Genomic DNA, 27,527 nt, shown 5'->3' on the forward strand with positions numbered 1-27,527 from the left:
TGGAGGTACCACCCCAAAACAGCCCCCACCACATCCAAGGATGGAGAAGGAGAAAAAAAAGCCCCAGAAGATGAGCTGAGGAACTAAACTTCGCTTTGGTTGAGGAGCGTGTCCTTTCCACATCCTCCTTCCAACTTCTCCTCCACGTCCCTCGCCACCAGGAACCGAAGAGAGCGGCGCCAAGACAGAACCAGGGATAACTCATCTCCCCACCGATGATCCTCCAGAGCTTCCGATTTCAACCCGTTGACCAAACTTCAAGGCTTTTTCTTAAGAAAAAAATCCCCCAAAAAAAAAAAAAAGAGGACAACTCGCTAAAAAACCCCAAGTTGAGTCACCATTTCATCAAATACAGGGAAAGCAGGAAGAACCGCGCAAGGGGTTGAGTCACGAAGGGGAAGTTCTGCCCCATGGATGAGGTTCCTCAAGAATCGGGAAGTAAAACCTACATTTATTTCCTCTCAGCGCGTCCGTAAACTCAACCGTCAGCAGATGCCACCGGAGGAGAAGGGTTATTTCTGGTCCTCACCAGCGTGTCAAGCCGGGTCGCGCTTTTCTCGGCCGCTTCGATAACCAGAAAAATCTCCGAAACGAGACGGATCCACCATGGTGACCGAGCGGGTCAACGTGTCACAGGTCCGCCGAGCGCTCAGACGGGATTGGCCGGGGTTTCTCCTCAGGGATTGGTTGAGCCGTCGCTCCTCAGGTGTTTGTCGTGGTCATCTGTGCTCAAGGACAATCACGAAAAGTAGGTTTTTAACCCTGTTTAGATGTTCTAACCACCTCCACGAAGACCTGAGCCACCCGTTTTTGCCATTTTTTTCACACCCCCCCCCTCCAAAAAAAAAAAAAAGACTCAAAGGAACTCCGGCTAATGAAATCAACCAAATTTGGGGTTATCCCCTCAAAATCAAGCTTAAAAATCAGCGTCCAACCAAAACTACCCGTCCAAAGGCGGCATCTCCTGCGTCTTCCTGCAGGTCGGCCACAACCCAACAGCTTCAGTTGAGAGCTGGCCGACCGAAGCAAATCGCGACCGGCCTTTTTTTTCCCAGTTTTGGCCGGTTTTTTTTCCCCCCCCCCTCCCTCCCCAAAACCCCCTCTACCCCTTCCCCCCCAAATTTTCAAGCCGAACCCACCATGTCGCTAACGTGGAGGCCGAAAATGCCGAGACGACCCGGCGGGGGACATCGGTGACGCCACGGAGATGCTCGGGTTAACCAGGAACGAGGAGAAAATGTTCCAGTTTATGATTGATTTTTTTTTTTTTTTTGGGGGGGGGGGGGGGGATTTGTTTGGGTTTTCTCCTTTTTTTGGGGGGTTTTGGGTTTTTTTTTTTTTAGGTTGATTTCCGCTGTTCCGTAGCAACCGGCCTCATGTGACGGACGGACGACCAAGCTGGACCAAAGAGGAAGGAGATGTTGCTGTCGTCGCAGAAAGGAAAAGCACACCACCCGGAATGGGGGCCCTTCGCCTCATCCTGCTGCTCGGTGAGTCTTCCTCCCCCTCCTCCTCCTCTCCAAACACGCCCATCCCGCTCTTTTTTTTTTTCCCTATCCCATTGCTTTTCCACCCATTTCCGTGCCCCTTGGGCCAAGTCTTCCCTTCTTCCTCCGCCTTCCGACATCGATTTCTCCATCTCTTCCCCTTTTTCTGCCCTTTTTTCCCCCGTATCGTCTATTTTTCCCCCAAATATTCAATTTTTCCCCTATTTCTTCACTTTTTTTCCCCACTTCTTCGCTTTTTTCACCCACTTCTTCCCTATTTTCACCCACTTCTTCCCTATTTTCCCCCTTTCCCCCTTCTTTTCCCTCTCCTCCCACCATTCGTCCTTCCCCGTCGGTCGTCGTCGGGGCGGTGACCTCTCCGCTCCTTTGCGATTCGTGGTTTGTATCCGACGGCTTTTGGCTTTCTCCGTTTTATCTTTCTTTTTCTCACTCATTTTTTAATTCCCTTTCTCTTTTTTCTTTCTCCTTTTGCTATTTTTCCTTTGTTTCTTTTTTCTCTTATTTCTTCTTTCTCCTTTTCCTTTTCCTTTTCACCTTTCCTCTTCTTTTGTCCTTTTCTTGTTCTTTTTCTTTACTCTTTTTTCCTTCTTTCTTTCCCTTTCCCTGACTCTTTTTTATTTTTCCTTTTTCTTTCATTTCTCCTTTCCCGTACTCCTTTTGCTTTATTTTTCCTTTTTCTTCTCATTTTTCATTTGTCCTGTTTTTCATTTTTCGTCTTTTTCTTTCCAATTTTCCATTTTTCCTTTTTTGTTTCTCCTTGGCCTTTTCCTTTTTTTCCTATTCCATTTTTTTCCCTTTTAATTTTTCCTTTTTCCTTTTTCTTTTTTTCCTTTCAATTTTCCTGTTCCATTTTTCTTTGCTTCTTTTCACATCTCCTTTGCCTCTTCCATTTCTCTTTCCTCCTCTCCTTTTCCTCTTCCATTTCTCCTTCCTCCTCTCCTTTTCCTTTCCTGTTTCTCCTTCCTCCTCTCCTTTGCCTCTTCCATTTCTCCTTCCTCCTCTCCTTTTCCTTTCCTGTTTCTCCTTCCTCCTCTCCTTTGCCTCTTCCATTTCTCCTTCCTCCTCTCCTTTTCCTCTTCCATTTCTCCTTCCTCCTCTCCTTTTCCTTTCCTGTTTCTCCTTCCTCCTCTCCTTTGCCTCTTCCATTTCTCCTTCCTCCTCTCCTTTTCCTCTTCCATTTCTCCTTCCTCCTCTCCTTTTCCTCTTCCATTTCTCCTTCCTCCTCTCCTTTTCCTCTTCCATTTCTCCTTCCTCCTCTCCTTTTCCTCTTCCATTTCTCCTTCCTCCTCTCCTTTTCCTCTTCCATTTCTCCTTCCTCCTCTCCTTTTCCTCTTCCATTTCTCCTTCCTCCTCTCCTTTTCCTCTTCCATTTCTCCTTCCTCCTCTCCTTTTCCTCTTCCATTTCTCCTTCCTCCTCTCCTTTTCCTTTCCTGTTTCTCCTTCCTCCTCTCCTTTGCCTCTTCCATTTCTCCTTCCTCCTCTCCTTTTCCTCTTCCATTTCTCTTTCCTCCTCTCCTTTTCCTCTTCCATTTCTCCTTCCTCCTCTCCTTTTCCTCTTCCATTTCTCCTTCCTCCTCTCCTTTTCCTCTTCCATTTCTCCTTCCTCCTCTCCTTTTCCTCTTCCATTTCTCCTTCCTCCTCTCCTTTTCCTCTTCCATTTCTCTTTCCTCCTCTCCTTTTCCTCTTCCATTTCTCCTTCCTCCTCTCCTTTTCCTCTTCCATTTCTCCTTCCTCCTCTCCTTTACCCTTTCCCCTTCCCTCTCCCTCTCCCCTTCTTTTCATTTCTCCTCCTTTCCTCCTCCCTCCCCCCACTTCCACCCAACCTTTCCCCCCCATAAATCCCTACTTCCTCCTCCATTTCCTCTTCCTCCTTCTCTTCCCCGCCCTTTCCGCATCCCCCCCCCTCTCCGATCGCCCCATTTCCCATCATCCCCCTCTCTCACCCACCTCTTCCTCTCTTCCAGCCGCTCTCCAGACACTCCTTCCGCGGGCGTCACCTACAGGTAACAAATTTTTGGGGGGTTGAGGAGGGGGGAAAACCGACTCATTTCCACTTCCCCGTTGGGTCACGTGATGATCCGGATCCCTCTGAGCCCAAATTCACCGGCTTTTGCCCCAAAAAGCCCACGCGTCTCAGTGCTAAAGCCCCCCACCCGAGCCGACGAGGCGGACGAGCCCCCGGTTGGGTGGTGGAACCCCCGTGCTGATCCAGGGCGGGGAAATCTTCGCCAGAAATTAGCGATTTGGAGCAGAAACGGACCGTTTCTCCTCCGTTTGGTCCAAATTTGACTTCTCGACCCAATCGATGACTCCGATAGGACAAATAACCCCTAAACCCCCCCAACCTCCCCCTCCTTGAGGACCATTTTTGGGGTGGAACCCCTTTTTTTTTTTTGACCAAAAACATCTCCCCAAGCTGGGCGCCAAGGCGACGGCGGTGGCGTCCAACAGGTCCCGCCACATCTCAAAGGGCTTGGAGGCAATCTCCCAGCTCCCCTCTTTCACCTTCAGACCTTCCTCTTCCTCCCAACATCACCGTGACGCCGGAGAAGACGGAATATCTCATCGGAGACACCGTCTCCCTCCGGTGCGTGGCTCCCTGGTCGAAGGAGAGGATCCAAGGTTTTCAGTTTTCGGGGACAAGCGGATGGGCCGTGGACGTCAGGACGACGAAGAGGACCTACACCTATCGCTTCAACGTCACGGGGCCGAAGGACGGAGGAGCGCACGCTTGTACGTACACCATCGTCAACCGGTTGCGACAACCCGTTCGCTCCCAGGACAGCAAATCCATCATCCTCAGCGTCAGAGGTAGGCGAGACGTGACCTTATTTGTCTCCTCCCCACCTCCGTTTCTCCATCCCGCCGCCGTCCACCTGCAGATACTTTCCTCCGAACGTCCAAACGGGCGTTTTTCTCCTTAAATTTGACCATCGCGAAGGCAAATTCACCGTCCTCCACCTCGCTGAGGTCCACGGAGGAGGAGTCGGGGTGGAAAAAGAGCCGAAACCACCCCCCACCCCCCCCAAAACCCCACTCTTTTCCACCTTTTTTCATCTTCAGACCATCCACCTCAACCCGCGCTGACCTTCAACTCTTCAACCAGCATCGCGATCGAAGGCCAAACCCTCGTCTTCCTCTGCAAGGCCCCGGCGGGGGACGCGGAGCGAAGGTTTCGTTTCTACAAGGAGAAGGTCAAGGTCATTAACGTGAACGAGTTGACTTTGAGGGAGAACGAAGCTCAGCTCCAAGTGGCGGAGATCAACCGGAACTTCAGCGGCAACTTCACCTGCGGTTACGAGGAGAAGACGGAAGGGCGCTGGATCCCGTCCTACCCCAGCCAAGCCGTGCAGGTCCTCGTGAAAGGTACCGGCACGGTTTTGGGGGAGAAATTCAGCTTTTTCGGGGTACGGGGAAGGGCTCGGCGCAACCACAACACCCAGCTAGGTCAGCGAGATGCCTCACTTTGACCTTCGCGGCCGGCCAGAAACCAAACTTTGGCCAACTCTTCTTCCCGTCTCCCCAACGCTTGTTCTTCCTTTACCTAAAATTACCAGTTTTAAGGTGGTTTTTTTGGGGGGTTTTTTTCCCCCAAATTTGTCTCCCCAGAGCCTGCTTCCGCTCCCACCTTGGGAGTAGACCCTCCCACCAGGGTGGTGAGCGAAAACTATCCCTTACGTCTCACCTGCGAAGCCTCCAGAGATGATTTCGGGTTGAGGTTTCGCTTCTACAGGAACGGGGTGGAGATCCAACCGGGCCAAGGGGGTTCGAAAACGAAGAACGTCGGGAATTTCTCCGAAATTCTCTTCCCGCAAAGCCCCAGGAAGTTCGGTGGGACGTTCAGTTGCGGGGTGGAGGAAAACGTGGGCGGGATTTGGATGCCGTCGCCCCGAAGCGAAGGCGTGAACGTCGCCGTGAGGGGTAGGTCGCTTCTCGGGGCTCCCACAGAGGGTCGGCGGTGTTTAGGAATTCAAATCTGAAATTCAGGGCCGGTTTTGGGGCAAAAAATTCCAACGTTGGGGAAAAATAGGAGTGGAAACCAATAAAATAAATCAGGTTTTCATCTCTCTGCACCAGAGGGCAATTTAAATCGGGTAAACGAAGCCTCTGGGTCTTCTAAAATGGCCGGCAGCCGCCCTCAAAAAGCTCAGAGGTCTCGGTGGCCCCACAGGCTCCCCAAACCCGAGATGAAACGGAGCTCGGGAGGCTCCCGGCGACGAGTTTCATCTCGTGAGGAGCAATTCAATCTCCTCCCGACGACGAATTTTCGCCCCCTCGCCACGAGGAGAGCCGCCTTCTCGCGAGCTTCATCTCGCGCCACCGCGTCTCCGCCTCGCGACGAGAATGGCACGTCGCGGCGCGAGTTCCAGCTTCGTTTGATGACTTTTCTCCCCTCCCAACCCGTCTTCGTGTCCCACCAGACCTTCCATCCCGACCCGCTTTGCTCTCGGACCCCCCATCCGGAGAAGTGATGGACGGTGACCCCTTGATCCTCACCTGCATCGGCAGCGGTTCCGTCTCCCAACGTAAATTTTACTTCTACAAAGACGGCGACGAACAATTCTCGGAGACGACCACGAGGGATCGGTCGTTGTTCAACGTTTCCGTGGCCACCACCGCCCTCACCACCGGTGATTTCACCTGCCGCTACGAGGAGAAGGTCAACGATGGGTGGATCCCGTCCCCGTTCAGCCAATCCATGATGGTTGTCACGCAAGGTGAGGTTCTCCCACCCACCCACCCGAGGTCCTGAAGATCTCGGGGGGACCTTCACGTTGCTTGAAGGACCTAAGGGGAGGTTGCGAGGGACCTCGTTGGCCGGAGGGACCTTCTGATGACAAGGCGGGAGCCCAAAATTGGGGGAAAAACCGGGGGGTTTTTTTTGGAGCAATTCTACGGGGCAGACACCAGGTGGAAAAGGGGGAGAACTCGGTGGGGTGGAGGTGGTCACTCACCGTTGGGGTTTTTTTTTTTCGGTGGGATGTCTCTCTCTCTCCCTCCCTCCCTCTCTCTCTCTCTCTCTCTCAACCAGCCCGCTCTCAGCTCACCCCATTGGTGGCCGGTTGCGCCGCGGGCGCGGCTGCGCTGTTCCTGGGGTTCCTATTGGTCGTTTGCCTGTGTCGGAGGCGGAGAGGTGAGTGGTGGGGGCAGGGAACGGAGAATGGGTCGGGGAGAGGGAAGGCCGGGGCGACACCCGGGAGGAGGAGACAGCAGGTTGAAGGAGCACGCCCTCCTCCTTCTCCTTGTTCTCCTCCTCCTCCTCTTCCTCCTCCCCCACCTCCTCCTCCTCCTCCTTTTCCTCTCCTCTTCCTCCTCCTTCTCCTCCTCTTTGTCCTCATCCTCCTCCTCATCCTCCTCCTCTCCTCCTGCTCTCCTTCTCCTCATCGTCATCCTCGTCCTTTTCCTCCTCTTCCTCCTCACTGTCCTCCTCCTCCATCTCCTCCTCTTCTACCTCATCGTCCTCTTCCTGCACCTCCTCCTCCTTGTTCTTCTGCTCCTCATCCTCCTCTCCTTTTCCTCCTCCTTCTCCTCCTCCTCCTCCTTGTCCTCCTCCTCCTCCACCTCCCCATCCTCCTCCTCCTCTTCCTCCTTCTCATCTTTCTCCTCTCCCCCTCCTCCTTCTCTGCCTCCTCCTCCTCCTCCACGTCCTCCTCCTGCTTTTCCTCCTCCTCCTCCTTCTCCTCCTCTTCCTCCTTGCCCTCCACGTCCTCCTCCTCCTCATCTTCCTCCTCCTCCTCCTCTTCCTCCTTGCCCTCCACGTCCTCCTCCTCTTCCTCCTCCTCATCTTCCTCTCCTCCTCCTCATCCTCCCTGTCCTTTTGCCCTCCTCCTCCTTGTCCTCCTCCTCCTCCTCTTCCATCTCCCCATCCTCCTCCTCTTCCTCCTTCTCATCTTTCTCCTCTCCCCCTCCTCCTTCTCTGCCTCCTCCTCCTCCTCCACGTCCTCCTCCTGCTTTTCCTCCTCATCTTCCTCCTCCTCCTCCTCTTCCTCCTTGCCCTCCACGTCCTCCTCCTCTTCCTCCTCCTCATCTTCCTCTCCTCCTCCTCATCCTCCCTGTCCTTTTTGCCCTCCCCCTCCTCCTCCTCCTCGTCCTCCTTCTCCTCCTTGTCCTCCCCGTCCTCCTCCTCTTCCTCCTCCTCCTCCTCTTCCTCTCCCCCTCCTCATCCTCCCTGTCCTTTTTGCCCTCCCCCTCCTCCTCGTCGTCTTCCTCCTCCTCTTCCACCTCCCCATCCTCCTCCTCCTCTTCCTCCTTCTCATCTTTCTCCTCTCCTCCTCCTCCTCCTTCTCCTCCTCTTCCTCCTTGCCCTCCACATCCTCCTCCTCTTCCACCTCCTCATCTTCCTCTCCCCCTCCTCATCCTCCCTGTCCTTTCTGCCCTCCTCCTCCTTGTCCTCCTCCTCCTCCACCTCCCCATCCTCCTCCTCCTCTTCCTCCTTCTCATCTTTCTCCTCTCCTCCTCCTCCTCCTCCTTGTCCTCCCGTCCTCCTCCTCCTCCTCTCCCCCTCCTCATCCTCCCTGTCCTCCTGCTCCTCCTTCTCCTCGGATCGGGGACCCCCCTTTCCCCCGCCCCCCATTTAAATTGCACCCAACCCCAAACACCTTTTCCCCTACGTGGGGCGGTGGTGGCCCAAACCGATCCAGAAGAACCAACCCGGTTCTTCAACCGTGGCGCAAAGGACCAGGGTTGGCGGGAGGAGGAGGAGGAGGAGGAGGAGGAGACACGACGACTTCCCGTGAGCCTCTGCTGCCGGTTGAAGGCAAACCCCTCCTCCTCTTGGCCAGGAAGCGCTCACTGGAAGGGGCTTCACGACAAAGACGACCCGAGCGCCTACCCCATGGCCAACTTCAACCCCTGCGACGTCTGACCTCGCAGGTGACCCAAACCACCTTCGAGAACTTCCTTTCCCAGCTCCTTTTTTTCACCTCGGCGGTGGCCAACCCTTCTCCTGTTGGGACCCTTCGACCCGTCGCTGATTTTCTAGCTCCGGTCAAATAAACGTTTTCTCCTCTACCCCTTTCCCATCTCTCCTTCCCCCGTTCACCGTCCTCAGGAACAAACCAAGATGGCGGACGGTTTTGCTTTACCTCACGGCTGATGTCATACGGGCGGAAGGACGCTTACGTAGAGCCGAAACCGGGATTTTTATAGGGATGGCGCTGGCCGACGAGGGCGGAAACGGTGGGGGGGGGGGCGTGGAGGTCGCTCTGGGTCGGCCAAGCCGACCTTCCCCGCCGCCATCTTGGATAGGGAAGCTGGAGCCGGGAGATCGCCTCTTCCCTCGCTGTGATTGGTCAACCGGGGGGGGTGTGTGTGTGTGTGTGTGTGTCTTCCCTCGCTGCGATTGGTCAGCTAGGGGCCTCGTTGGCCGTGATTGGTCAACTGAGGAGGAGGTGGGGGGGGGGGAAGAGGCCTCCCTGGGTGGCGCCTCAACATGGCGCCTGGTCCCTCCCGCGTGACCACGCCACCCCCCACCCCGCCCCGCGCAGAGCGGTCCCGCGTGCGCCGACGCGCGCGGCGGTGAGGCGGAACGTCGCGCCCGCGTAGGCCGCGGCGGCGAGTCGAGGGGGGCGTTGGGGGGCGTCGAGGGGGGGGACCGGCGGGATGGCGCACGCGCAGACGGGTGGGCTCAGCGATGGCGCGTGCGTCAGCGTGTGGCGGGAGAATTTTGAGGCGGGGGGTCGTCGCCGGTAACGGAGAGACACCGGTAACGGCTCCGCTGCGGCTTTTATTGCCCCCCGGGGGTGGGGCCCAGCTCCCGGTAACGGCCCAACTGGGGGGGGGTTGGGGGAGGGTTGGGGGGCGCAGGTCAAAGGTTGCAGCTTTTGGGGTGGAGGGAGGGGGGGGGGGGGGAAGGTCTTGGGGGGGTGGGGGGTGAGGTTTGTGAGGGGAGGGAGGAGGAACCGGGGGGGTCCTGGGGGGTTCGGGGGGTCCCAAGGGGTTCTGGGGGGGTCCTGGAGGGGGTCCTGGGGGTCCTAAGGGGTCCTGGGGGGGTTCCTGGGGGTCGCAAGGGGTTCTGGGGGGGTCCTAGAGGGGGTCCTGGGGGTCCTGGGGGGTTCTGGGGGGGTCCTGGGGGTCCCAAGGGGTTCTAGGGGGGTTCTGGGGGTCCCAAGGGGTTCTGGGGGGGTCCTGGGGGTCCCAAGGGGTTCTAGGGGGGTTCTGGGGGTCCCAAGGGGTTCTGGGGGGGTCCTGGAGGGGGTCCTGGGGGTCCCAAGGGGTTCTGGGGGGGTCCTGGGGGTCCCAAGGGGTCCTGGGGGGTTCTGGGGGGGTCCTGGGGGTCCCAAGGGGTTCTGGGGGGGTCCTGGAGGGGTCCTGGGGGTCCCAAGGGGTTCTGGGGGGGTCCTGAGGGTCCCAAGGGGTTCTGGGGGGGTTCTGGGGGGGTCCTGGGGGTCCCAAGGGGTTCTGGGGGGGTCCTGAGGGTCGCAAGGGGTTCTGGGGGGGTCCTGAGGGTCGCAAGGGGTGCTGGGGGGGGTCCTAGAGGGGGTTCTGGGGGTCCCAAGGGGTTCTGGGGGGGTCCTGGAGGGGGTCCTGGGGGTCCCAAGGGGTCCTGGGGGGGTCCTGGGGGTCCCAAGGGGTTCTGGGGGGGGTCCCAGGAGGAACTTGGGGGGTCCCAAAGGGTCTGGGAGAGGAGTTAAGGGGGTGTCAGAAGGTCCTGGGGGGGGGCTCGGGGAGGGGTTAGGGGGGGTCCCAGGGGCTCTTAGGGGAGTATTGGGGGGGTGCCAGGAGGAATTGGGGGGGGGGGTGGAGTGTCCCAAGGGGGGCTTGGGGGCTATTGGGGGGCCTGGGAGTGTTTTAGGGGGACAGAGAAGGGGGGGGGGGGTGTGTGGGGGGGGTGTTTGGGGGTCCCAGGGGGGTGTTTGGGGGGTCCCAGGGGGGTGTTTGGGGGTCCTAGGTGGATTTTTGGGGGTCCCAGGGGGGTTTTTGGGGTCCTAGGTGGGTTTTTGGGGGGTCCCAGGGGGGTGTTTGGGGGTCCTAGGTGGGTTTTTGGGGTCCCAGGGGGGTTTTTGGGGTCCTAGGTGGGTTTTTGGGGGTCCCAGGGGGGTGTTTGGGGGTCCCAGGGGGGGTTTTGGGGTCCTAGGTGGGTTTTTGGGGGTCCCAGGGGGGTTTTTGGGGTCCTAGGTGGGTTTTTGGGGGTCCCAGGGGGGTGTTTGGGGGTCCCAGGGGGGGTGTTTGGGGGGTCCCAGGGGTGACGTTTCAGCGTGGGCACGTCCGCGGGCGGATCTTAGGGGGCAGGAGAGGGGGGACCCCCCCCTCCTCCTCCTCCTCCTCCTCCTCCTCCTCCTCCTCCTCCTCCTCCTCCCAAACTGCCCCGGGATAAAGTTCGGCTCCGACCCCTCTCGCCGTCGCCCCCCGAAGCCGAGCTGGAGAGGGACGCCGTGCGGGACCGCGAGAGGCGCGTCATGGCCGACGCCGCCACTGCCGGGGAGGGGAGGGGGGGGGGTTAGAGGTCAGGGCCACGCCCCTCCCCTCTTTAGGCCCCGCCCCCTTTTCCATATTTGGGGTTAAGGCGGCCAAAGCCCCGCCCGTTAGCCGCAGGCCACGCCCCCCAAACCAGCAAGCCCCGCCCTCCCCAAGACACAACCCCAGCGGGTGAGGGGATTGGAGGGTGGGGGTGTGGCTGTATGACATCACGCGTGACCTCACCTGGCCCCACGCTGCGTTTCCTGTCGGGGACATGGGGGACTGGGGGAGGGGGGAGGGGAGGAGGAAGGGGGGGAGGGGGAGGGTGTGGGCGGGGTCAGCAGCCGCGGGGAAGCCCCGCCCAGCGCTGAGGCCACGCCCCCCCCGCCCCGTTGCCGTGGCGACACTCACCGTAGCCCATCCCCTGCAGGAAGTACTTGAAGGCCTCGGTCAGCTTGGCCGGCTGGGGGCAGGGGGGCGGAGCCTCTCAGGGACACGCCCCCCTGCTGTGGCCACGCCCCCTGCAGGCCACGCCTCCCCTGCTGCAAGCCACGCCTCCCCACTGTGGCCACACCCCCACAGACCACGCCCCTGCTGTGGCCACGCCCCCTCCTGCAGGCCACGCCCCCTGCAGACCACGCCCCCTGCTGTAAACCACGCCCCCTGCAGGCCACGCCCCCTGCTCCAAGCCACGCCCCCTGTTCCAAGCCACGCCCCCTGCTCCAAGCCACTCCTCCCTGCAGGCCACGCCCCCTGCTCCAAGCCACGCCCCCTGATCCAAGCCACGCCCCCTGCTCCAAGCCACTCCTCCCTGCAGGCCACGCCCCCTGCTCCAAGCCACGCCCCCGATCCAAGCCACGCCCCCTGCTCCAAGCCACTCCTCCCTGCAGGCCACGCCCCCGCTCCAAGCCACGCCCCCTCCTGCAGGCCACGCCCCCTGCTCCAAGCCACACCTCCCCTGCTGAAGGCCACGCCCCCTACTGTAAGCCACACCCCTTACTCCAAGCCGCACCTCCCGCTGTGGCCACGCCCCCTACTCCAAGCCACGCCCCCTGCAGGCCACGCCCCCTGCTGTAAGCCACGCCCCCGCTCCAAGCCACGCCCCCTGCTGCAGGCCACGCCTCCCCATGTGGCCCCGGCCCCCTTGTGGCCCCGCCCCTTGTGGCCCTGCCTCTGCTGTGGCCCCGCCCCCTTGTGGCCCCGCCCCCCTTGTGGCCCCGCCCCCCTTGTGGCCCCGCCCCCCCTTGTGGCCCCGCCCCTGCTGTGGCCCCGCCCCTGCTGTGGCCCCGCCCCTGCTGTGGCCCCGCCCCCTTGTGGCCCCGCCCCCTTGTGGCCCCGCCCCCCTTGTGGCCCCGCCCCCTTGTGGCCCCGCCCCCTCACCTGGCTGAGCTGGGGCTGCCCCCCGCCGTCGGCCATCTGTGGGGAGAGGGGGCGTGGTCAGGGGTGGGCGGGGCCACAAGGGGGCGTGGCCACAAGGGGTGGGCGTGGCCTCGGGGGGGCGTGGTCACCTTGAGGAAGGAGGTCTGGGTGGGGTCCAGCTTGGCGTTGCACTCCACCTGGGGGGGCAGGGGTCAGGGGGCAGGGGTCAGGGGGCAGGGGGGGGTGTGACGTCATCGGGGTGGGGGGGTGATGTCACGCGGCCCCCCCCCGTCGCTCACCACGGCGTCCTCGTGCGGGGAGGAGTCGCCCACCACCAGCAGCACCGGGCACCTGGGGGGGTCAGGGGTCACGGGGGGGTCAGGGGTCAGGTCAGGGGTCACCAGGGGGGTCAGGGGTCACTGGGGGGTCAGGGGTCACTGGGGGGGTCAGGGGTCACCGGGGGGGTCAGGGGTCACCGGGGGGGGGGGGGGTCACTCACTCACCGCAGGCTGCAGGATCCGCCACGCGCCAGGCCCAGGTCCCCGCGGCTGGGGGGGAACCAGTATGAACCAGTATAAACCGGTATAAACCGGTATAAACCAGTATAAACCGGTATAAACCGGCCTAAACCGGTATAAACCAGCATAAACCAGTATAAACCAGCATAAAGGGGTATAAACCAGTATAAACCAGTATAAACCAGTATAAACCAGCATAAAGGGGTATAAACCAGTATAAACCAGTATAAAGGGGTATAAACCAGCATAAACCAGCATAAACCAGTATAAACCAGTATAAACCAGTATAAAGGGGTATAAACCAGTATAAACCAGTATAAACCAGCAGGGACCCATAACCACCCCCTGTGCCCCATAGCTCCCTCCCAATGCCTCCCAGTCCCTCCCAGTCCCTCCCAGTGCCTCCCAGTACCCTCCCAGTTCCCCCCCAGTCCCTCCCAGTCCCCTCCCAGTGCCCCCCAGTTCCCCCCCAGTCCCTCCCAGTTCCCTCCCAGTCCCTCCCAGTCCCCTCCCAGTCCCTCCCAGTCCCTCCCAGTCCCCTCCCAGTCCCTCCCAGTCCCCTCCCAGTCCCTCCCAGTCCCCCCCAGTCCCTCCCAGTTCCCTCCCAGTCCCTCCCAGTCCCTCCCAGTTCCCTCCCAGTTCCCCCCCAGTCCCTCCCAGTCCCTCCCAGTCCCTCCCAGTCCCTCCCAGTTCCCTCCCAGTCCCTCCCAGTGCCCCCCAGTCCCTCCCAGTTCCCTCCCAGTCCCTCCCAGTCCCCTCCCAGTGCCCCCCAGTCCCTCCCAGTGCCCCCCAGTTCCCTCCCAGTCCCTCCCAGTTCCCTCCCAGTGCCCCCCAGTCCCTCCCAGTTCCCTCCCAGTTCCCCCCCAGTCCCTCCCAGTCCCGTCCCAGTCCCTCCCACTGCCTCCCAGTCCCTCCCAGTCCCTCCCAGTGCCTCCCAGTCCCTCCCAGTTCCCCCCCAGTCCCTCCCAGTCCCTCCCAGTCCCTCCCAGTCCCCTCCCAGTCCCTCCCAGTTCCCCCCAGTCCCTCCCAGTCCCCTCCCAGTCCCCTCCCACTGCCTCCCAGTCCCTCCCAGTCCCTCCCAGTGCCTCCCAGTCCCTCCCAGTCCCTCCCAGTCCCTCCCAGTTCCCCCCAGTTCCCCCCAGTCCCTCCCAGTGCCTCCCAGTCCCACCTGTTGTACATACTCCACAGCAGCCCCACGTTGGGCGTCGCCCCCAGACGCTCCCGGCTCCGCTGCACCGGGGGAGGGGCGGCCGCCAGCTCCTCCTGGGGGGAGGGGAGGGGAGGGGACGGCCGCGACCCACAAGTGGCCCCGGACCCACAAGTGAGCCCAGACCCACAACTGACCCCGGACCCACAACTGAGCCCAGACCCACAACTGAACCCAGACCCACAAGTGACCCCGGACCCACAACTGAGCCCAGACCCACAAGGGACCCCGGACCCACAAGTGGCCCCAGACCCACAAGTGACCCCAGACCCACAAGTGGCCCCAGACCCACAAGTGGCCCCGGACCCACAAGTGGCCCCGGACCCACAACTGACCCCGGACCCACAACTGACCCCAGACCCACAAGTGGCCCCGGACCCACAAGTGACCCCAGACCCACAAGTGGCCCCAGACCCACAAGTGGCCCCGGACCCACAAGTGGCCCCGGACCCACAAGTGACCCCGGACCCACAACTGACCCCAGACCCACAAGTGGTCCCGGACCCACAACTGACCCCAGACCCACAAGTGACGCCGGACCCACAAGTGACCCCAGACCCAAAAGTGGCCCCGGACCCACAACTGAGCCCAGACCCACAAGTGACCCCGGACCCACAACTCAGCCCGGACCCACAAGTGACCTGGACCCACAAGTGACCCCCCCAGCCCCACATATGACCCCCCCACCCCACACGTGACCCCCCCAGCCCCCCAAGTGTCCCCAGCCCCACACATGACCCCCCAACCCACAAGTGACCTGGACCCACAAGTGACCCCCCCAGCCCCACACATGACCCCCCCACCCCACACGTGACCCCCCCCAGCCCCCCAAGTGTCCCCAGCCCCACACATGACCCCCCACCCCACACGTGACCCCCCCAGCCCCCCAAGTGTCCCCAGCCCCACACGTGACCCCCCCAGCCCCCCAAGTGTCCCCAGCCCCACACATGACCCCCTGACCCACAAGTGACCTGGACCCACAAGTGACCCCCCCAGCCCCACACATGACCCCCCCAGCCCCACACATGACCCCCCAGCCCCCCAAGTGTCCCCAGCCCCCCACGTGACCCCCCCCAGCCCCCCAAGTGTCCCCAGCCCCACACGTGACCCCCCAACCCACAAGTGACCTGGACCCACAAGTGATCCCCCAGCCCCACACATGACCCCCCCCCAGCCCCCCAAGTGTCCCCAGACCCACAAGTGACCTGGACCCACAAGTGACCCCCCCCAGCCCCACATATGACCCCCCCACCCCACACGTGACCCCCCCAGCCCCCCAAGTGTCCCCAGCCCCACACGTGACCCCCCCAGCCCCCCAAGTGACCCCAGCCCCACACATGACCCCCTGACCCACAAGTGACCTGGACCCACAAGTGATCCCCCAGCCCCACACATGACCCCCCCCCAGCCCCCCAAGTGTCCCCAGCCCCACACGTGACCCCCCCCAGCCCCCCAAGTGTCCCCAGCCCCACACGTGACCCCCCCAGCCCCCCAAGTGACCCCAGCCCCACACATGACCCCCTGACCCACAAGTGACCTGGACCCACAAGTGACCCCCCCCAGCCCCACATATGACCCCCCCCACCCCACATGTGACCCCCCCAGCCCCACAAGTGACCCCCCACACGTGACCCCCCCAGCCCCCCAAGTGTCCCCAGCCCCACACGTGACCCCCCCAGCCCCCCAAGTGTCCCCAGCCCCACACGTGACCCCCCAACCCACAAGTGACCTGGACCCACAAGTGACCCCCCCAGCCCCACACATGACCCCCTGACCCACAAGTGACCTGGACCCACAAGTGACCCCCCCCACGTGACCCCCCCCCAGCCCCCCAAGTGCCCCCCCGCCCCTCCCCCACCTGGGTGAAGAGATGCGCCAGGATCATCTCGGCGGTTGATGACGTCAGCCCCGACAGCTGCGGGGGAGGGGACCCGTGGGACCTCGGCACCCACCGGGACCCACAGCACCCACCGGGACCCATAGAGACCCACAGGGCACCCACCGGGACCCACAGCACCCACCGGGACCCATAGAGACCCACCGGGACCCATAGAGACCCACAGGGCACCCACCGGGACCCACAGCACCCACCGGGACCCATAGAGACCCAGAGGGGACCCAGAAGGAACCTATAGGAGACCCATAGGTGACCCATAGCGTCACGGCGACCCACGGCTGACCCACAGGTGACCCATAGAGACATGGGGACCCACGGCTGACCCACGGCTGACCCATAGGAGACCCATAGAGACGTGGGGACCCACGGCTGACCCACAGGTGACCCACAGGAACCTCTGGAGAACCTAGAGGTGACCTATAGGGACCCAGAGAGATGTGGGGACCCACGGCTGACCCACAGGTGACCCACAGGTGACCCATAGAGACGTGGGGACCCACGGGTGACCCATAGGTGACCCACAGGTGACCCAGAGAGACGTGGGGACCCACGGCTGACCCACGGCTGACCCACAGGAGACCCTCAGGAACCTCTGGAGAACCTAGAGGTGACCTATAGGGACCCAGAGAGACGTGGGGACCCACGGCTGACCCACAGGTGACCCATAGAGACATGGGGACCCACGGCTGACCCACAGGTGACCCATAGAGACGTGGGGACCCACGGCTGACCCACGGCTGACCCACAGGTGACCCACAGGAGACCCACAGGAACCTCTGGAGAACCTAGAGGTGACCTATAGGGACCCAGAGAGACGTGGGGACCCACGGCTGACCCACAGGTGACCCATAGAGACATGGGGACCCACGGCTGACCCACAGGTGACCCATAGAGACGTGGGGACCCACGGCTGACCCACGGCTGACCCACAGGTGACCCACAGGAGACCCACAGGAACCTCTGGAGAACCTAGAGGTGACCTATAGGGACCCAGAGAGATGTGGGGACCCACGGCTGACCCACAGGTGACCCATAGAGACGTGGGGACCCACGGCTGACCCACAGGTGACCCACAGGTGACCCATAGAGACGTGGGGACCCACGGGTGACCCATAGGTGACCCACAGGTGACCCAGAGAGACGTGGGGACCCACGGCTGACCCACGGCTGACCCACAGGAGACCCACAGGAACCTCTGGAGAACCTAGAGGTGACCTATAGGGACCCATAGAGACGTGGGGACCCACGGCTGACCCACAGGTGACCCATAGAGACGTGGGGACCCACGGCTGACCCACAGGTGACCCATAGAGACGTGGGGACCCACGGCTGACCCACGGCTGACCCACGGCTGACCCATAGGGCCACAGGAGCAGGTGACACCCCATAGGCCCCGCCCCACCTTGTGCGCGGCCCAATCCATCCAGCCCTTGGCTTGGGGGTCGATGTTGACCAGCACCAGCCCCTCCACCGCCTCGGGGTGCAGCAGCTGGGGGGGGGGGTGGGGTGGGGTGGGGTGGGGGTCACCCCACACGTCGGGGACCTTCAGACCCATAGCGACCTCCCCAGACCCATAGCGACCTCCCCAGACCCATAGCGACCCCCAAGTTCCTCCCCCAAGAACCTCCCCGGACCCAGCAGAACCCCCCCAAGATGCCTCCAGACCCACGGCGACCCCCAAGTTCCCCCCCCCAAGGACCCCTCAGACCCACTGTGACCCCCAAACCCCCCCCAGAACCCCCCCAAGATGCCTCCAGACCCACAGTGACCCCCCCAAACCCTCCAAGACCCCCCCAAACCCTCCAAGACCCCCCCCAGAACCCCCCCAAGATGCCTCCAGACCCACGGGCACCCCCAAATTCCCCCCCCAAAACCCCCAAGTCCCCCCCAGACCCACAGTGACCCCCAAGTTCCCCCCCTGAGGACCCCCCCAGACCCACCGTGACCCCCCCAGACCCACTGTGACCCCCCAAGACCCACCATGACCCCCCCAAACCCTCCAAGACCCCCCCCCCAGAACCCCCCCAAGATGCCTCCAGACCCACGGGCACCCCCAAATTCCCCCCCCAAAACCCCCAAGTCCCCCCCAGACCCACAGTGACCCCCAAGTTCCCCCCCTGAGGACCCCCCCAGACCCACCGTGACCCCCCCAGACCCACTGTGACCCCCCAAGACCCACCATGACCCCCCCAAACCCTCCAAGACCCCCCCCCCAGAACCCCCCCAAGATGCCTCCAGACCCACGGGCACCCCCAAATTCCCCCCCCCAAAACCCCCAAGTCCCCCCCAGACCCACAGTGACCCCCAAGTTCCCCCCCTGAGGACCCCCCAGACCCACCGTGACCCCCCCAGACCCACAGTGACCCCCCCAAACCCTCCAAGACCCCCCCCAGAACCCCCCCAAGATGCCTCCAGACCCACGGGCACCCCCAAATTTCCCCCCCCAAAACCCCCAAGTCCCCCCCCCAGACCCACAGTGACCCCCAAGTCCCCCCCCCCCCCAGGACACCACCCCCCCCCCCAGACCCCCCCAGGCACCCCCAAATTCCACTCACCCCAAATTTAGCCAGGACGAAGGCGCCGGCTCCCACCCCCATCCCGACGACGGTGGTGATGCTGATGGGGGGGGGGGGGAGGGGTCAAACAGGTCCCCGCCCCTCCCCCGCAACCCGCTATGGGGCAGAGGGGGGGCCCCCCCCCCCTCCCCCACCCCTGCCGTGGGGCGCCCCCCAACTGACTTGAGGTTCTGGAGGATGCAGGGGATCATCTCGGCCAGTTGCTCCAGCGAGGGGTACTGGTATCTGCGGGAGGGGTCAAGTGCAAGGTCACGGGGGTCAACGGGGGGGCTCGTAGGGGTCAACGGGGTCAAGGGGAGGTCAAGGGGGGTCAACGGGGTCAATGAAGGGGTCAACAGGGTCAAGGGGGGGTCAACGGGGGTCAACGGGGTCAGGCCGTGGTGTGATGGGGTCAATGGAGGGGTCAAGACGGGGCTTGGGGGCGTCAATGGGGGTCAATGAAGGGGTCAACGGGGGTCTATGGGGGTCAAGGAGGGGTCAACGGGGGTCAATGGGGGTCAATGGGGTCAATGAAGGGTCAACAGGGTCAATGGGGGTCAATGGAGGTCAACGGGGTCAATGGGGGTCAACGGGGGTCAACGGGGTCAGGCCGTGGTGTGATGGGGTCAATGGAGGGGTCAAGACGGGGCTTGGAGGGGTCAATGGGGGTCAATGAGGGGTCAACGGGGTCAATGAGGGGTCAACGGGGTCAATGGGGGGTCAACAGGGTCAAGGGGGGTCAACAGGGTCAAGGGGGGGTCAATGGGGGTCAATGGGGGTCAACAGGGTCAATGGGGGTCAACGGGGTCAGGCCGTGGTGTGATGGGGTCAATGGAGGGGTCAAGACAGGGCTTGGGGGGGTCAATGGGGGTCAATGAGGGGTCAACGGGGGTCTATGGGGGTCAAGGAGGGGTCAACGGGGGTCAATGGGGGTCAATGGGGTCAATGGGGGGTCAATGGGGGTCAACGGGGTCAGGCCGTGGTGTGATGGGGTCAATGGAGGGGTCAAGACGGGGCTTGGAGGGGTCAATGGGGGTCAATGAGGGGTCAACGGGGTCAATGGGGGGTCAACAGGGTCAAGGGGGGTCAACAGGGTCAAGGGGGGGTCAATGGGGGTCAATGGGGTCAACAGGGTCAATGGGGGTCAACGGGGTCAGGCCGTGGTGTGATGGGGTCAATGGAGGGGTCAAGACGGGGCTTGGGGGGGTCAATGGGGGTCAATGAGGGGTCAACGGGGTCAATGGGGGGTCAACAGGGGTCAACGGGGTCAATGAGGGGTCAATGGGGTCAATGGGGGGTCAACGGGGGTCAACAGGGTCAGGCCGTGGTGTGATGTGGTCAATGGGGGGTCAACGGGGGTCAATGGGGGTCAATGGGGGTCAATGAGGGGTCAACGGGGGTCAATGGGGTCAACGGGGTCAATGGGGGTCAACGGGGTCAGTGAGGGGTCAGTGGGGGTCAATGGGGGGTCGAGATGGGGCGGGAGGTCAATGGGGGTCAGTGGGGGGGGTCGATGGGGTCAGTGGGGGTCATGGGGAGGGCACTGGGGTCAACTGAGGGGTCAAGGGGAGCAGAGGGGCCCAGGTGGGTCAGTGGGGGGGTCAGGGAAGGTCAATGGGGGTCAACGGAGGGACAGCAGGGTCAACTGGGGGGTCAATGGGGTCAACGGGGGGTCAACGGGGTCAGCAGAGAGGCAGCAAGGTCAGCTGGGGGGTCAATGGGGTCACTTGGGGGGTCAACGGGGTCAACTAGGGGTCAGCAGGTCAACTGGGGGGTCAACGGGGTCAGTTGGGGGGTCAACAAGGTCAACAGAGAGACAACAAGGTCAACTGGGGGGTCAATAGGGTCAACTGGGGGGTCAACGGGGTCAACTGGGGGGTTCAGTGGGGCCAGGCGGGAGCACTTGGGGGTCGGGGAGGGGCGGGCGGGGTCACCAACCCTGGGGGGTACGGGGGGGCCCCCTCCTCCATGCCGGGCGGGTCCACGTGGACCAGCAGGAAGTTCTTGACGATCTCCTGCATCTCCTCGTGGGCGAAGAGCGGGGCGAAGCACGACTCGTCTTTGGGGGGAGGGGGGGGATGAGTGGGACCCCAGACACCGGGTGGGGGTGGGGGTGGGGGGTGGGGGGGGGGGAAGGTGGGCGAGGACTCACGGGTGTGGCCGACGTCGGGAAAAGTCAAGAGGGCGGGACGACCCGGACGGGGCGACCCCTCCAAGGTGACGCTGACGGCCCCGAAGGGCGTCTCCAACACCGCCCCCTGCTGGGCAGGTGAAAGTTGGGGGGGGGACGGGGGACACGACACCCACCCCACCCCGACCCGACTCACCCCCCCACACCCCAAAATTGCCAATTTCTCCCCAAATTGGGCCCTTCTGCCCCAAAATTGCCCCGTTTCGCCCCAAATTCACTTGGTTTAGCCCCCAAAATTGCCCATTTGAGACCCAAAATCCCCCGTTTCAGACCCCCAAATTGCCAATTTCTCCCCAAATTGGGCCCTTCTGCCCCAAAATTGCCCCGTTTCGCCCCAAATTCACTTGGTTTAGCCCCCAAAATCGCCCATTTGAGCCCCAAAATCCCCCGTTTCAGACCCCAAAATTGCCAATTTCTCCCCAAATTGGGCCCTTCTGCCCCAAAATTGCCCCGTTTCGCCCCAAATTCACTTGGTTTAGCCCCCAAAATCGCCCAGTTGAGACCCAAAATTACCCGGTTTACCCCCAAATTGCCCCTTTTCTCCCTCAATTCGGCCCTTCTGCCCCCAAAATTGTCCTTTTTAGCCCCCAAAACACCCACCCTACCGCAAAATTGCCCATTTGAGCCCCAAAATCCCCCGTTTCAGACCCCAAAATTGCCAATTTCTCCCCAAATTGGGCCCTTCTGCCCCAAAATTGCCCCGTTTCGCCCCAAATTCACTTGGTTTAGCCCCCAAAATCGCCCGTTTCAGACCCCAAAATTACCAATTTCTCCCCAAATTGGGCCCTTCTGCCCCAAAATTGCCCCGTTTCACCCCAAATTTACTTAGTTTAGCCCCCCGAAATTGCCCATTTGAGCCCCAAAATTGCCCGTTTCAGACGCCAAAATTGCCAATTTCTCCCCAAATTGGGCCCTTCTGCCCCAAAATTGCCCCGTTTTGCCCCAAATTCACTTGGTTTAGCCCCCAAAATCGCCCATTTGAGCCCCAAAATCCCCCGTTTCAGACCCCAAAATTGCCAATTTCTCCCCAAATTGGGCCCTTCTGCCCCAAAATTGCCCCGTTTCGCCCCAAATTCACTTGGTTTAGCCCCCAAAATCGCCCATTTGAGCCCCAAAATCCCCCGTTTCAGACCCCAAAATTGCCAATTTCTCCCCAAATTGGGCCCTTCTGCCCCAAAATTGCCCCGTTTCGCCCCAAATTCACTTGGTTTAGCCCCCAAAATCGCCCAGTTGAGACCCAAAATCCCCCGTTTCAGACCCCAAAATTGCCAATTTCTCCCCAAATTGGGCCCTTCTGCCCCAAAATTGCCCCGTTTTGCCCCAAATTCACTTGGTTTAGCCCCCAAAATCGCCCATTTGAGCCCCAAAATCGCCCGTTTCAGACCCCAAAATTGCCAATTTCTCCCCAAATTGGGCCCTTCTGCCCCAAAATTGCTCATTTTGGCCCCAAAACTGCCCGCTTTATCCCCAAATTGCTCATTTCTCCCAAAATTTGGCCCTTCTGCCCCCCAAATTACGCATTTGACTCCCCAAATTCCCCAGTTTAGCCCCAAATCCCCCCCCTTCTCCCCTAAATTCCCCATTTTAACCCCCAAAATTGCTCCTTTCAACCCAAAATGACCCATTTCTCCCCCCCCAAACGGACCGCTTGAGTCCAAAATTACCTATTTGTCCCCATTTGACCCCCAAAATCGCCTGTTCTGACCCCAATTTTCCCATTTTACCTATTTCCCCCCCCCAAAATCTGGCTCCTTTGCCCTAAATTTCCCTTTTCAACCCCAAATTGGCCCCTTCCGACCCCCAAAAATTCCCAATTTTACACTAACATTGCCCGTTCCTCTCTTAAAACCCACCGTTCTGACCCAAACCGGCCCAATTTTGCCTGAAAACTCGCCGCTCTGCTCCCAAACTGCCTGCTTTGCCCAAAATTGCCAATTTTAACCTCAAAATCCCCTGCTCTGACCCAAACTGGCCCGGTTTACTTATTTTTCTCCTCAGATTTGGCTCTTCCGCTCTAAAAATTCTCCTTTTAATCACAAATTTGTCCCTTCCGACCCCCAAAATTTCTCCGTTCCACACTAAAATTCCCGCTCCTCGCTAAAAAAAACCACCGCTCTGACCCAAAATTGCCCAATTTTGCCCGAAATTCATCCGTTCTGCTCCCAAACTGCCCATTTTACCCCCAAATTGCTCATTTTGCCCCAAATTTCCCATTTTAAACCCCCAAAATCCCCCGCCCGGCCCCAAATTTACCCGGTTTAACTCCAAATTGCCCAATTTCCCCCCAAAATTGCCTCTTTCGCCCCCAATTCACCCGCCGACCTCCCAAAATTGCCCGGTTTACCCCCAAAATTCAGATTTTTGCCCCCAAAATTGCCTTCTTGACCCCAAAACCCACCTTTCTGCCCCCAAACTGCCTCTTCCCCCCCCCTCCAAATCTGGCTCCTTTGCGCCAAAATTCCCCGTTTCGCCCCAAATTGCTCCGCTCTGACCCCAAAATCCCCCCCCCCCCCCCCCGGTTTACGCTCAACTTCCCCGCTCCTCTCTAAAAACCGCCGTTCTCACCCAAAATCGCCCAATTTTGCCCCAAAAATTCACCGGCTCCGCTCCCAAACTGCCCCGTTTACTCTTTAAACCGCCCATTTTTGCCCCAAATTTCCCATTTTACCCCCCAACTCCCCCGTTCTGCCCCAAATTTCCCTGGTTTCCCCCCAAAATCCCCCAATTTCCCCCCAAATCCTTCACTTTCCCCCCAAATCCCCCAATTTCCCCCCAAAATCCCCCACTTTCCCCCCAAATCCCCCAATTTTCCCCCAAATCTCCCCAATTTCCCCAATTTCCCCCAAATCCCCCAATTTCCCCCCAAATCTCCCAATTTCCCCCCAAATCCCCCAATTTTCCCCCAAAATCCCCCACTTTCCCCCCAAATCCCCCACTTCCCCCCAAATTTCCCCAATTTCCCCCCAAATCTCCCAATTTCCCCCCAAAATCCCCCAATTTCCCCCCAAATCTCCCAATTTCCCCCCAAAATCCCCCAATTTCCCCCAAATTTCCCCAATTTCCCCCCAAATCTCCCAATTTCCCCCCAAAATCCCCCAATTTTCCCCAAAATCCCCCAATTTCCCCCCAAATCTCCCAATTTCCCCCCCAAATCCCCCAATTTCCCCCCAAAATCTCCCAATTTCCCCCCAAATCCCCCAATTTCCCCCCAAATCTCCCAATTTTCCCCCCAAATTTCCCCAATTTCCCCCAAATCCCCCAATTTCCCCCCAAATCTCCCAATTTCCCCCCAAATCCCCCACTTTCCCCCCAAAATCTCCCAATTTCCCCCCAAAATCTCCCAATTTCCCCCAAATCCCCCAATTTCCCCCCCAAATCCCCCAATTTCCCCCCAAATCCTCCCAATTTCCCCCCCAAATCTCCCAATTTCCCCCCAAATCCCCCAATTTTCCCCCAAAATCCCCCAATTTCCCCCCCAAATCCCCCACTTCCCCCCAAATTTCCCCAATTTCCCCCCAAATCTCCCAATTTCCCCCCAAATCCCCCAATTTCCCCCCAAATCCCCCAATTTCCCCCCAAATCCTCCCAATTTCCCCCCCAAATCTCCCAATTTCCCCCCAAATCCCCCAATTTCCCCCAAAATCCCCCAATTTCCCCCCAAATCCCCCAATTTCCCCCCAAATCTCCCAATTTTCCCCGAAATCCCCCACTTTCCCCCCAAATCCCCCAATTTTCCCCAAAACCCCCCAATTTTCCCCCAAATCTCCCCAATTTCCCCCCAAATCCCCCAAATCCCCCAATTTCCCCCCAAATCTCCCAATTTCCCCCCCAAATCCCCCAATTTTCCCCCCAAATCCCCCAATTTCCCCCCAAATCCTCCCAATTTCCCCCCCAAATCTCCCAATTTCCCCCCAAATCCCCCAATTTTCCCCCCAAATCCCCCAATTTCCCCCCCAAATCCCCCACTTCCCCCCAAATTTCCCCAATTTCCCCCCAAATCTCCCAATTTCCCCCCAAAATCCCCCAATTTCCCCCCAAATCTCCCAATTTCATCCAAATCCCCCAATTTCCCCCCCAAATCTCCCAATTTCCCCCCAAATCCCCCAATTTTCCCCCAAAATCCCCCAATTTCCCCCCCAAATCCCCTACTTCCCCCCAAATTTCCCCAATTTCCCCCCAAATCTCCCAATTTCCCCCCAAAATCCCCCAATTTCCCCCCAAATCTCCCAATTTCCTCCAAATCCCCCAATTTCCCCCCCAAATCCCCCACTTTCCCCCCAAATCCCCCACTTTCCCCCCAAAATCTCCCATTTTCCCCCAAATTTCCCCAATTTCCCCCCAAAATCCCCAATTTTCCCCCCAAAATCCCCCACTTTCCCCCCAAATCTCCCAATTTTCCCCCCAAATTTCCCCAATTTCCCCCCAAATCCCCCAATTTCCCCCCAAATCTCCCAATTTCCCCCCAAATCCCCCAATTTCCCCCCAAAATCTCCCAATTTCCCCCCAAATCCCCCAATTTCCCCCCCAAATCCCCCAATTTCCCCCCCAAATCCTCCCAATTTCCCCCCAAATCTCCCAATTTCCCCCCAAATCCCCCAATTTTCCCCCCAAATCCCCCAATTTCCCCCCCAAATCCCCCACTTCCCCCCAAATTTCCCCAATTTCCCCCCCAAATCTCCCAATTTCCCCCCAAAATCCCCCAATTTCCCCCCAAATCTCCCAATTTCCTCCAAATCCCCCAATTTCCCCCCCAAATCTCCCAATTTCCCCCAAATCTCCCAATTTCCCCCCAAATCCCCCACTTTCCCCCCAAATCCCCCAATTTCCCCCCAAATCTCCCAATTTTCCCCGAAATCCCCCACTTTCCCCCCAAATCCCCCAATTTTCCCCAAAACCCCCCAATTTTCCCCCAAATCTCCCCAATTTCCCCCCCAAATCCCCCAATTTCCCCCCCAAATCTCCCAATTTCCCCCCCAAATCCCCCAATTTTCCCCCAAAATCCCCCAATTTCCCCCCCAAATCCCCCACTTTCCCCCCAAATTTCCCCAATTTCCCCCCAAATCTCCCAATTCCCCCCCAAATCCCCCAATTTCCCCCCAAAATCCCCCAATTTCCCCCTAAATTTTTCAATTTCCGCCCAAATCCTCCCAATTTCCCCCCAAATTTCCCCAATTTCCCCCCAAATCCCCCAATTTTCCCCGAAATCCCCCAATTCCCCCCAAATCCCCCCTCCCCCCCCAAAATCCCCTCCTCCTCCCCCTCCGCGCCCCCAAAATCCCCTTTTTTCCCCCCAAAACCCCCTCCCTTCCCCAATTCCCTTCCGCATTTTCCCGTCCCTCCCCTCCCCCCAAATTCCTCTTTTTTTAAGGGTTTTTTTTTGGGGTTGTTTTTGGCCCAAACTTCGCCCCTCCCCCCCCTTGCCCCTCCCCCCCCCCCTGCAGCGGGGGGTGGGGGAGGGGCGGGGGGGGTGGGGGAGGGGCGGGGGGGGTGGGGGAGGGGTCTGACCTTGGCCGGGGGGGGAGGGGCGGCCTCGTGGAGCTCCATAACCTGGAAACGGGGGGTGGGGGGGAGGGGAGGGGGTGGGGGGGGTGGGGGAGGGGTTGGGGTCAGAGGTCACGACCCCTCCCCCCACCCCAGCGACCTTTCCCCTCCCCCCCCCCGGTCCCTACCTGCCGCCTTCCCTTCGCCTCTGCCGAAAACAAACCCCGCCCCTCCCCCACCCCGCCCCTCCCCCACACCCCGCCCCTCCCCCACACCCCGCCCCTCCCCCCCACCCCTCCCCCACCCCCCTCCCAGGGCAAAACCCGCCCCACGCGGGGTGGGGGAGGGGGGAGGGGAAGGGGGAGCCCCTCCCCCCCCCCCCGTCCTGCCTGCAGTGACGTCATTAATTAACCCCATCTCACCCCTGGCGCTGATTGGCCGCTCGCTGGGGAATAATTAATGGGAGCGGGTGAGTCATCGGCTTTAATTGGGGGGGGGGAGGGGCGGGGTGGGGGGAGGGGCGGGGGGAGGGGGTGGGGGAGGGGCGGGGAGAATGCACCTGGCGGTGACACGCGCGAGCGCCACGGAAGTGACGCGGGAATGACACGGTAAAGGGCACGGGAACGCCGCGGGGAGCGGACACGGGACGGACACGGGAACGGACACGTGACCAAGACGGGAACGACATGGGAGCGACATGGATAGACACGGGAACAACATGTGACCAAGATGGGAACGACACGGGAGTGACACGGACAGACACGGGGATGACATGGGACGGACACGGGAACGGACACGGGACAGACACGGGAACGGACACGTGACCAAGATGGGAACGAACACGGAGAGACACGTGACGGACACGGGATGGACACGGGACGGACACGGGAATGACATGTGACCAAGATGGGAACGACACGGGAGTGACACGGACAGACACGGGGATGACTTGGGACGGACACAGGAACGAACACGTGACCAAGACAGGAACGACATGAGAGCGACACGGATGGACACGGGATGGACACGGGACGGACATGGGAACGACATGTGACCAAGATGGGAACGAACACGGAGAGACACGGGATGGACACGGGACTGACACGGGGATGATGTGGGGATGACACAGGAGCGACACGGGAATGACATGGGAGTGACACGGACAGACACGGGGATGACACGGGATGGACACAGGGATGACGTGGGGATGACACGGGAACGAACACGGGACGGACACGGGAGCGACACGGGGATGACACGTGACCAAGACAGGAACGACACGGGAGCGACACGGACATGACACGGGAATGACATGGGACGGACACGGGGATGATGTGGGAATGACACGTGACCGACACGGGAACAACACATGACCAAGATGGGAACGACACGGGAGCGACACGGCCAGACAC

The 27,527-nt window shown here is 60.5% G+C and overlaps 2 protein-coding genes and 2 long non-coding RNA genes across 4 annotated transcripts; 3 read left to right on the top strand and 1 right to left on the bottom strand.

The window, feature by feature from the left end:
* The first annotated feature begins 609 nt into the window (after positions 1-609).
* On the top strand, positions 610-3,649 carry LOC142599646 (uncharacterized). The gene is made up of 3 exons (XR_012833210.1): positions 610-748; positions 1,366-1,490; positions 3,473-3,649. It is a non-coding gene; the product is annotated as an uncharacterized LOC142599646 (long non-coding RNA).
* A 360-nt stretch (positions 3,650-4,009) lies between these two features.
* On the top strand, positions 4,010-8,597 carry LOC142599640 (Fc receptor-like protein 4; the record flags this gene model as incomplete). Its single annotated transcript, XM_075741338.1, has 6 exons — positions 4,010-4,319; positions 4,572-4,874; positions 5,118-5,429; positions 5,930-6,226; positions 6,541-6,642; positions 8,291-8,597. Coding segments are annotated over 6 exons (1,407 nt in total), but the record flags the coding sequence as incomplete, so codon positions are not given.
* Positions 8,598-9,598: 1,001 nt separating this feature from the next.
* LOC142599656 (uncharacterized) lies at positions 9,599-9,873 on the top strand. Its single transcript, XR_012833211.1, has 3 exons — positions 9,599-9,651; positions 9,702-9,743; positions 9,833-9,873. It is a non-coding gene; the product is annotated as an uncharacterized LOC142599656 (long non-coding RNA).
* An 855-nt stretch (positions 9,874-10,728) lies between these two features.
* On the bottom strand, positions 10,729-26,380 carry NDRG2 (NDRG family member 2). Its single transcript, XM_075741339.1, has 15 exons — positions 26,304-26,380; positions 26,140-26,181; positions 20,596-20,701; positions 20,382-20,502; positions 18,627-18,689; positions 18,444-18,504; positions 17,291-17,377; positions 15,850-15,906; positions 13,953-14,047; positions 12,770-12,814; positions 12,566-12,617; positions 12,416-12,463; positions 12,288-12,323; positions 11,319-11,370; positions 10,729-10,922 (listed from the first exon to the last, which is right to left on the bottom strand). The coding sequence occupies exons 2-15, from the start codon at positions 26,176-26,178 to the stop codon at positions 10,729-10,731; spliced, it is 1,056 nt and encodes a 351-aa protein (XP_075597454.1). The 5' UTR covers positions 26,179-26,181; positions 26,304-26,380.
* Positions 26,381-27,527: the final 1,147 nt, after the last annotated feature.

This window comes from Balearica regulorum, unplaced genomic scaffold, assembly GCF_011004875.1.
Source record: "Balearica regulorum gibbericeps isolate bBalReg1 unplaced genomic scaffold, bBalReg1.pri S35, whole genome shotgun sequence".
Lineage (NCBI taxonomy): Eukaryota > Metazoa > Chordata > Aves > Gruiformes > Gruidae > Balearica > Balearica regulorum.